General features: G+C 51.8%; 1 protein-coding gene across 1 annotated transcript; it reads right to left on the reverse strand.

Annotated features, from left to right (window-relative positions):
- Nucleotides 1-8,712: 8,712 nt before the first annotated feature.
- On the reverse strand, nt 8,713-9,627 carry LOC311216297 (olfactory receptor 14C36-like; the record flags this gene model as incomplete). Its single annotated transcript, XM_084297843.1, has 1 exon — nt 8,713-9,627. One exon carries the CDS (start codon nt 9,625-9,627, stop codon nt 8,713-8,715), a length of 915 nt encoding a protein of 304 aa, XP_084153969.1.
- Nucleotides 9,628-10,885: the final 1,258 nt, after the last annotated feature.

Below are 10,885 nucleotides of genomic sequence, written 5' to 3' on the forward strand. Positions count from 1 at the left end.
GTACTTAATTCCTTCTTTGCCTCAGTCCCCAGCAGCAAGACCAGCTTTTTCCCCTGGACATTTCTTCCTCCTCATGGCCAGTACCAAAGTTCCAGGGCACGCTTCATGGCAGTTTTTTTCTGCTGCTCTTTCCTACTGCCAAAGAAAGCTCCGTCAGGGTGGAAACCACTCCTGAAGTAGGCATCCCAACCCGTCAGCCTTCTTGCATCCAGTCAGCCAAGCAGACACAAGTCACCTCAGCAGCAGCTTCCAAGCCAGGGGCCTGCTGCTGGCCTTGCAGCTTCTTGGCTACACACAGCCAAGCCTTGTGCCTGCTGCTGTGCAGTCATGGACTCAAGCAGAAGGGACAGGACAACCCATGTTGGGGCCTTCTTTCTGCCTGGGTCGTCCTGGCTCTGGAGGCAGAGGGGATCCCCCAGTCAGCATGCCAAGCAGGTGCCTTCTGTTGGCCTAGCAGGGCCATTGACAGATGTCAGTCCTCACTTGGCTTTGAATGCCATGAGACCGCACGGCAACCTCATGGTTCCTGCCCTGCCTCAAGGGGCCAAGCACCTAAAGTTAGAGGGCTTGAAGGTGGGGAGGTTAATGCACAGGAAGAGGGGCTTTAGGTGTTAGATGTTCATGTATGGTGTTAGGGACTAGGGCTCATCTTTCTGAGTTAGAGATTAAGGCAAATTTAGTGGAAGTGTTTGGTCTTCTGTTTAAGGTGTGCTGTCTGTGCTTAGGGCATGGGGAAGCTCTGTGGTTTAAGGTTTTTTTTAGGTCTGTAAAGATGTTGTCTAGGGTTAAACAGAGCATTTCAATGCTAGGACTAAGGGCAGGGATCAAGGTAAACAAAAGAGTAAGGGTAAGGGAAAGAGGCTATGGGCTGAGTTTTGGCTTCAAGGGATACTGTGAGGTCTGACATTAGAGTAGTGGATTCCTGTCAGGGTGTGGAGTAGCATTTAGGGTTAGGGATTGAGTTTACAGGTTGAGACCTTGGAAGGACCTCACATGAATTTTTGAAGTCAGTGTTAGAACAGCATGAACATTACCTGAACATTTTTTCATCTTCCAAATCATGAATTTCTGCTGCCCTAGCTCCTCTTCCCTCCCCTAAATCCCACATCACTCTTAGCCAGGGTTCAGCTGACCTCCCCATAGCAGTAATCTTGTTGGGATTAGCTTTCTGATGGCTCTCATGATCTCAGAGTATCTGTCTCACCTCTGTTGGCTACTCCATTCCTAAGACAGAAGTGGCACGTAAGGCAAAATGGAAGAGGACAGAAACATGTCTAGGAACACCCTGCACCATGTGCCCAGCAGCTCTGCACAACCACAGAAGTGAGCTTCCTGATGTTAAGTTTTGGTTCCAGAATGGATTCAGGCTAATTTTTTCCAGGCCCTCAGGCATGCTTCATTTTCCCCCAGGGATCTTGGAGGCACTGGCTGCCTCTGTGTAGAAAACTGAAAGCAGCCGTGGAGGATGACTTTAGGCAAAAGCTGAAATCTTTTGATTTTGACATGACAACCAGAGGTGCTGCTCTGCAGAGCGAGGGGGCTGTGCCTGGGGCACGGGGGCACTCTGTAGGGCTGTGCTGGGCAGGCTGGGAGGCAGACCCAGCTCATGAGGTCACTGCCATTCCCCAGGGCTGCAAGGAATCATTCGCCAGGCTCCTTTGCTGGGGCTTATGTGTGCCAAGGGGATGCTGAGCTCTCCTCTGCCTGCTCACAGCAGACTGAGCACTTGAGCTCTGCTCAGTCCACCTCAGACATAACATGGTGCTTGGCAGTAAATATTGGGGTCATCTTTCCAAGACAAGGTAGCAGTTTCTCAGAGACTGACAGCACAGCAATCTGCTTGTGAGAACTGATGAGTTACTAAATATTCCTCATGTTTGGGGTTGCAATTCCTCTTTCTTTATTTTTTCTTTTCCTTTCCCTTCCTTATGTGTCTATCTTTCTGTGAGTTTTTATGTCCTTTCACTTCTCTCTCTAGATGTGTTTCCTCCTCTCCCTCTAGAGGGGGAGGAAGCAGGCAGCTCACGCATGTGTAGTTTCTGGTTGAGGAGAGAAACGAGGAGGCTGGCTATGGTGCAGCTGCAGGAGTCCTGCTCTCTTGCCTGGCAGATCCTCAGCACACAGTGCCTGTGCCCCGCAGAGCCAGCCCCACTCCCCAGGCCAGCACAAGAGGCCTGGCCCAGCCACAGAGCAGCTCCAGAGTCCTCTCCAGGATGCCATTTGCCATCAGACCCAGTAACTGCAGGACATGCCAAGGCCATGCCACTTATTACTGTTTGCTGGGCCATGTGCTACCAAGAAGTCAGATCCCAGTCCAGCCCTTTGTCCTTCAGCTATCACTATGGGACTGATCCATCCTGAAGCCCAGAAAAACAAGAGGGCTGTCCAGGGAGGAGCTCCTTGGGTGTATTTCTGACAACTGCTTTAGAAGAGGTGTACGGAGATGTGGAGGAGATGCCACTCTAGGGACATCAGGAAAGTCACCAAGGTGCATGAGATCTGATGGCTAACCCACGTATAAGAGCACAAGAGAACAATGTGGAAGCCAAAAGAGAGTAGCAGTGAAAAGGCCACGTCCTGCTGCTGGCCATGGACATGGCTCCAGGGAAGCAGCAGCCCTGACCCGAAGGCAGCAGAGAGGCAGAGCCCAGCGGGCAGTGAGGGGCAGCCCCGAGGGCCACCAGGGCTACTCCTGCATGTAGCAGCTGGGCTTTTGGCCGTGAACCCCTCCTGTGTGTTGGGGCTGCTCCCCCAGCTCCAGAGTACATGGGAAGAGATGGCAGCTGAGACCAGTGAATTTATGCTTTATTGTCTATACCTACAGAGGATGCCTAGTTCAATAGGTTGATTAGAAGATGTACTCAAAGTAAAAAATTACTAAATAAATTCAACTAATATCAGAAGTCATGAAAATAATAAAAAGAAAAGAAAAATGATATGAAAATCTGTCATGTTCATTTCTCAAATACAATAGTAGTCCTGACAGTATTATTATTAATGTTTATAATATGATAATAATACTAAGGATAAAAATAATATGATAAAAATCACAATAATATTAACAATATTGATGTTTAATAAGCACATACAAAAACAGTTTCCTCACTGCATCCTTGAGCTCCTGGTTCCTCATGCTGTAAATGAGAGGGTTCACTGCTGGAGGCAACACTGAGTACAGAAGTGACACCAGCAGATCCAGGGATGGGAAAGAGATTGAGTTGGGCTTCAGGTAGGCAAAAATGCCAGTGCTGACCATCAGGGAAACCACGGCAAGGTGAGGGAGGCACGTGGAAAAGGCTTTGTGCCGGCCCTGTTCAAAGGGCATCCTCAGCACTGCCCTGAAGATCTGCACATAGGACAGCACAATGAAAGCAAAACAACCAAATGCTAAAAATGCGCTAAAGACCAGAAGACCAGCTTCCCTGAGGTAGGCATCTGAGCAGGAGAGCTTGAGGATCTGGGGGATTTCACAGAAGAACTGGTCCACAGCATTGCCTTGGCAGAGGGGCAGGGAAAATGTAGTGGCCGTGTGCAGGACAGCATTGAGAAAGCCACTGCCCCAGGCAGCTGCTGCCATCTGGGCACAAGCTCTGCTGCCCACGAGGCTCCCGTAGTGCAGGGGCTTGCAGATGGCAACGTAGCGGTCGTAGGCCATGATGGTGAGAAGGAAATACTCCGATGACATCAACAAGACAAAGAGAAAAACCTGTGCAGCACATCCTTGATAGGAGATGGCCCTGTTGTCCCAGAGGGCATTGGCCATGGCTTTGGGCAGAGTGGTGGAGATGCAGCCCAGGTCGAGGAGGGCGAGGTTGAGGAGGAAGAAGTACATGGGGGTGTGGAGGCGGTGGTGGCAGGCTACGGTGCTGAGGATGAGGCCGTTGCCCAGGAGGGCAGCCAGGTAGATGCCCAGGAAGAGCGCGAAGTGTAGGAGCTGCAGCTCGCGCGTGTCTGCGAATGCCAGCAGGAGGAACTCACTCACAGAGCTGATGTTGGGCATTTGCTGGCATTGGACACAGTTGTCTGTTGAAGAAAAAAGACAGAACAAAGTTAGAGGAGGCTTCTCTGAGGAAAACCTATTGCAAGTGTTGGAGCACTCCCCTGCCTGAGCCTCTCTTTGCAGGATAACCTTTCCACAGCTCTCTTGCTTGAGCTTGCAGAGGAGTCCATGCTGCTGTTTATCAGGGGGGAGCAGGAATATGGGGTAAACTCTCGTTCAGTCCACTGATCAGGTCACTGGAATTTACAGTGCTGTTTCAAACAATGCATCCCAATGCAGAACAGGGATTCAGATGCCACTGCTGAACACTCTCTTTCTCAGATGCCCTGTGTCAGCCCTCTGTAAGCTGCAGGACCACAACACTTAGGTGTTTCCCTGAGATGGAACTGAAGAAAACTGAGAGCAAAGAAGCTGCAGTCCAAGTGCAGCTGGACAGGAATCTCACCTTGTCTGTCTGTTGTGAGCAAGTTCTCAGCTCTTCCCTCCTAGCAAGAGGTGTAGAGGTCATTGCACTTATTGCACCTCATTGCAGCTGCCCACAGACAGCCATCCAGCAGCATGGACATGGCCTTAGCAAGGAGATGTCTTCTCCTTGGGGCACGTGGATAACACAAAGATGCCACAAGAGAGCTGCATCCTGCTGGACAGCAGCCTGCAGCCCAGGAGGATGCCCCACAGACAGAGCTGGATATCTGAAAGCTGGAGTGTCCCATATCCCAGCTGCAGCATTGCACAGTCTGGAGGAGGCTTGGCCACTCTGCTCATTGCTGTCCAGGGGAACCTGCTTTAGGGCACTCCAAGGAGCTTCTGCCAGACTTCCTCACCTCGCAGGGCAACCCAGCAGGGCTCCCAAAGCCTACTGCATTGCCCACTGCCCTCCCAGAAACAAGACCCAGCACGAGACCCTTCCAGGACCTGCAGCTGCATGGCCCTGCAGCCAGGCACTTACCTTGTCAAGGGCTGTGCAGGTTTCTCCTGCAGGCAGCTCTCAGCATCCTCCCACTGCCAACTGCCTTCAGCCCCTCTCTCCTTTTCTCCTCTCCGTGTCTGCCTCTGTGTCTCTTTCCTGCTGTGCTGTGCAGAGGAGCTGCTCCTGGCCACAGCTCTCTCTCTGCACCACGGCCCTCTTGCCACGAGCTCTCTCTGTCCCACGAGCCCGGCCCAGCTCAGCAGCACAGCACCAGCCCAAGGCACTGCAATCACCCCTCTGGGGGCTTTGCTGATGAGCCCACGAACCTCAGGCACTCAGAGACAATTGAAGACATCTCTCCAAAAGTGCAAGTCAGAGGCAAGTTTCCTGCAGTGTCCCCCTGAGGGCCAGCACTGACACAGCCTCCCTTGGAGCTTGTTAGAGCAGAACCCTGGAGGCAGTGAGGACAAGGAGACAAAGGCAATGTGAAGGTGACACTGAAATGTACATAAAGTGGATTTGTTTCACTAAGTACCAGGGTACAGACAGTAATGAATGATTTAAAATTTGAAAATACAGAAAAGGAAGATAAAATAGTAATTAACGTTAACAATAACAATGGCAATAGCAATAACAATAGCAATAATAATATGTACAAGGCAAGTGATGCACCATGCAATTGCTGAGAAGCCCCTCACCGATGCTCAACCTATCCCTGAGCATTGGCCCCACTGACCCTGGTCAGCCGGCATCAGGATCTCTTGTGCACATCCCTTGACCTTAATTTCTTTTAGTGCAAAATCAGCTCTCAGAGGAATTTGGTGTATTTTCTTCCCTTTCTCTAATACTCCCTCTGCTGTGTCACCCCACCCAGTAATGCCATCGATGTAGTGCAGGTGCTCAGGAGCTTCCTCCTCTTCCAGGGCAGTCTGAATCATGCTGCTGGCATGGCAGCACTCAGCATTGTGGGACTTCATTCAGGCCACGATAGGCCTCTGTTAGTGCACTCGGTTGCTGCTATACTGACTCAGGTGCACGGCTGTGGTATGGATTGGCACCAGCTGTCCTTCAGCCCTCATCAACCCCACAACAGCATAATGTCCTCTGTCTCCAAGGCAGCTATGCCTAAAGCCCACTGATACCCTTTTGGGTCCCTGAGATACCTATCCTCTCCTGAAGCAGTCTCTTCCAAGGATGCACAGAGTCTCTGGGCCAGTGCCAGTGGGTTGCTTTTGCCACTCCTTCCCACTTAGACACACTTCAGCCTCTAGTACAGTTCAGAGTTGGGATCCCCCTGTCACTGCAGACATACAAATGGGTTCGACCCTCTGTAGCTTGATGGCATTAGGGTTCACTGTGCAGTGGTGCCCACTAGCTCCTGATACTTCTGTGGGTCTGATGTGCAAGGACATCAAATCCACACAGTCCAACAAACCCGACTGTCCCCTTCCTCCCCCTGGCTGGAGGCACAGCCCCTCTAGTCCTGCTCATAGTATTCAGTACTGTGTCTGGAGGACAGCCCGCTGGAAATTGGAGCAGCAGTTCTCTAAGAACCCCTTTTAGTGATTGTTTTTCCTTGCCACTCACATACCCGTGCCTCTAGATTTTCCATCCCACTTTCTCATGTGCTCTCCATGGTCACACCGGTAAAACCACAGGGTGGCACATAGTGTGTACCCACCATATCTCCTTTCCTGCCCTCTAATTCCAGGGAGGGGTGCTGTTTCTCCCAGCACCACAGCAGCATAGGGATAGGGATCGCGTGATTAGTCATAAGAGCGTGATGCTCTTATGACTTCTTTCTCTTCGTCCTCCTACTCATATGATGGCCCAGCTTTTCTGAAGCCTGCCTTGTCTTCTGACTAACTGACTTTCACATCCATTGTTTTTTCTTGCATAGAGGAGCAAGTGATACAGACAGAGCTTGGTTTTCTGGCTCAGACACAGGGCCCAGAAAAAGAGCTGGAGTTGCTGCAGGGCATTTTGCAGATGCTGTAGTGGCTGCAGGGTCTGTCAGAGGGGTTGGAGTGACTGCAGGGCTTTTCACAGAGGCTGGAGTGGCATTGATTGTTTTTGAAGGGGTTTTGCCCCGTTTTGTCTTTGAAGGGGTTTGACGTGCTGGGCACAGATGCAGTTACGGGGATAAAGACCACTGCTGGCAGTGGCATTGTGTTTCAAAGGCTGGGCTACATCCATCTGGAAACACCTGTGAGCTTGAAGATGATAGAACCTCCTGTGGTGAGGTGCCACTACTGCAGGGGGAGAGGGGAAGGAGTGTAAGACATGTGGGACCTCCAGACAGAGTGGTGAGTGCAGAGCAGTAAGTGTGTTCTGGGCATTAAGAAGGCCTGAAAGAGCATAGCATGGCCTTGCTGAAGGTGAGGACCTTGAGGTTTGATGTGAGGGTAGCAGGGGAAAGAGGATGTGGAGTTCAGTTCTGGGATAGAGGGACAGAGGAATTCTGTCTTCTGGCAAAGACAGAAGCAGGTTTGGGTCCAGGACATCCTAGGTGACTGAGGATTATTAACAGGACTTAAAAGAAGCTAGAAGAGTTTGCAGGGATCTCCCAGGCTTTGGCAAAAACCCAGGCAACCACAGCTTTGAGTTAGAAAGAACAGGCAGGGATGTCATAGAAACATTGAGTGGCTGGGGTTGGAAGTGACCTTAAAAATCCTCTAGTTCTGACTCCCTGCCATGGGCAGGGATGCCACCCACTAGATCAGGTTGCCCTGAGCCTCTTCTAACCTGGTCTCAAACACCTCCAGGGATGGGTATAGTGGGTTTACGTGGCAATGTTACCTGGGGGGCTGCAGGGGTGGCTTCTTTGAGAAGAATCCAGATGCCCCATGTGAGATAAGGGCTGGTTTCAGCCAGCTCCAAGGGGACCTGCTCCTGAGAGCCAAGCCAATAAACGATGTTTGAGCCTTTGTGAGGGCAGATTTAAGAAAGGGGAAAACAAACAAACAAACAAAAAATGCTGCTCAACAGCAGCTAGGAGAGCGAGGAGTAAGAAACAGCCTTTCAGACACCAAGGTCAGTGCAGCAGGAGGGCAGGAGGTGCTCCAGGCATGCAGCAGCAGTTCTGCTGTGGCCTGTGGAGAGGCCTCTCATGGAGCAGGTGGACGTGGCCTGGAGGAGGCTGCGGCCCATGGAGAACCCCCGCAGGAGCAAGCCCTGGACCCGAGCTGCAGCCCGTGGAAAGGAGCCCACATGGAGCAGGGGGTCTGAGGGGAGCTGCCGCCTGTGGGGTGCCCGTGCTGGAGCAGTTTGCTTCTGGGGGATGGACCCTGTGGTACGGAGACATGTGGGAGCAGTTCCTGAAGAGCTGCTGCCTGTGGGCAGCCCCCATGGGCTCAGTTTGGGAAGGACAGCATCCTGTTGGAGGGACCCCACATGGAGCAGAGGCAGAGAGTGATTGTGAAGGAACATCGGAGACGAAGTGCTACAGACTGGCCATTCCCCTGCAATGCTCGAGGGAAGGAGGTGGAAGAAGGTGGATAGGGGGAAGTTGTTTTTATTTTGTTTTCTTTGATTCTCAATCCTATAGCTTGCTAGTAATAGGCAGTAAAATTAACTAATTTCCCTACGCTGAGTCTGTTTTTCCCTTGATGATAACTGTAAACTAATCTCCTGGTGCTTACCTCAAACCTTGAGCCCTTTTATTCATATTTTCTTCCTGTTTACCATTGAGGAGGGGGACTGGGGAGTCAGATAGCAGTTGTAGTGGAGCTCAGCTGCTCACCTGAGCAAAACAACCAAATGAAGCAGAAGAAGAAGGGCAATGTCATGATTGTGAAACAAATCAAGGCATCAGTTTCCTCAAGACATCCTTGAGCTCCTGGTTCCTCATGCTGTAGATGAGGGGGTTCACTGCTGGAGGCACCACCGAGTAGAGAAATGAAATCACCAGGTCAAGGGATGGAGAAGAGATTGAGGGGGGTTTCAGGTGGGCAAACATGATGGTGCTGACAAACAGGGAGACCACGGCCAGGTGAGGGAGGCACATAGAAAAGGCTTTGTGCCGGCCCTGCTCAGAGGGCATCCTCAGCACTGCCCTGAAGATCTGAACATAGGACACCACAATGAAAACAAAACATCCAGTGGTTAAAGAGGCACTAAACATGAAAAGCTGACCTTCCCTGAAGTGGACAGCTGAGCAGGAGAGCTTCAGGATCTGGGGGACTTCACAGAAGAACTGGTCCACAGCATTGCCATGGCAGAGGGGCACTGAAAATGTACTGGCCGTGTGCAGGACAGCATGGAGAAAGCCACTGCCCCAGGCAGCTGCTGCCATCTGGGCACAAGCTCTGCTGCCCAGGAGGCTCCCGTAGTGCAGGGGATTGCAGATGGCAACGTAGCGGTCATAGGCCATGACAGTGAGAAGGGAATACTCTGCTCCAACCAAGAAGAATATGAAGAAGACCTGTGCCGCACATCCTTGATAGGAGATGGCCCTGGTGTCCCAGAGGGCATTGGCCATGGCTTTGGGCAGAGTGGTGGAGATGCAGCCCACGTCGAGGAGGGCGAGGTTGAGGAGGAAGAAGTACATGGGGGTGTGGAGGCGGTGGTGGCAGGCTACGGCGCTGAGGATGAGGCCGTTGCCCAGGAGGGCAGCCAGGTAGATGCCCAGGAAGATCGCAAAGTGCAGGAGCTGCAGCTCGCGCGTGTCTGCGAATGCCAGCAGGAGAAACTCAGTGATGGTGCTTCTGTTGGACATCTGCTTTTTTCAGGATGTGATCCTGAAAAAAGAAGAGGATGAGAGTAATAAAATACAAGAAATGTATCAGAGGGAAACGAATGCTCTTTCTCATTTAAAATCATCACCTATATTGCGACATTTGGCAGATCCCTTTCATGCATCCTGATTCATTCTGCCTGACGGTGTCTGTTGGAACAGGGGGCTCTACTGTGGGCAGTGCAGGAGTCAGCCCTGTCCTACAGCAAGAGGTGAAGAGGAACATGGGGAAATGTTGGTTTCACTTCCTTCTTGATCACAAAATGCTTTGCCCCAGTATCGCTCCCAGTTCACCAAACTGCAGAGCAGAGCTGTGGAGCCTTATTTATTGATTGATTGATAGATTGATTGATTGATTTGATTTTTTTGTTTCCTCTGTCCCACCACTCTTGGAGTGTTTCCAAGTCACAAACCCTGGCTATTTGTGCTGAACTCAAAGGGAATCCTTGTAGATCATTATCAGAGAAAAAGGGACTGTCACTTTAGTGCACGGTGTTCTCCTTCAGGCCAGTCTGTCCACCAAGTGTGGTTTCAGCTGCATTGTGAGAGCTGCAGGAAAGTTCTATTCACATGTTTGACTGAAAAGAACAAAGACCCTGCTGAGAGCAGAGGAATCCAGGCTCACAGTGCCAATCTCCACACCCCTCACCCTGTCCCTCCACCCAAGCACACCAAGGGCTCACCCCATGGGCATGTGAAACCCCCATCCCCAGCCAGCCTGGGAACAAGACCAGCAGCAGCATGGCCAGCTGGAGAAGCCAGGAGGAATGCCAGCGTGCTGCTGCCAGGGGAGGCAAGGCCAGGGAGGGACAGACGGACACTCAGCAGACCCTCCTGTGCTGCAGCTCTGCCTGCAGATAAGGCAGCTCCTTCTGGGGACACCGGGGGCTTGAGGGCAGAGGCTGTGCTGGTGGGAGAGGAGAGCAGGTGGTGTCCCAGGGAAGGCATCTGCCCTGCAGGGGGTTGCGGGGAGGTGCCTGAGCCCTCCCTCGCACAGCATTTCTGGCAGAAGCTCCCTCTCACTGCCTGCCCATGTCCCTACTTGTTTCTATGTCCCTGCTGGGAGCCGGTTCTCTGTCCCCACATCCCCTCCCTGTCCATGCTCAGAGACCCCATCCAACAAGCTGTGTGCTTCCTGAGTACAGAACATCACAGGGGTTGCAGCTCCTGAAGACCTGACAAGCCCTGAGGAGACAACAAACGTTGTTTCAGTCTTCAGGCTGAGGTGCCTGAAGGGATT

This window comes from Netta rufina (assembly GCF_964035555.1).
Source record: "Netta rufina genome assembly, chromosome: 18".
In the NCBI taxonomy this organism is placed as follows: domain Eukaryota; kingdom Metazoa; phylum Chordata; class Aves; order Anseriformes; family Anatidae; genus Netta; species Netta rufina.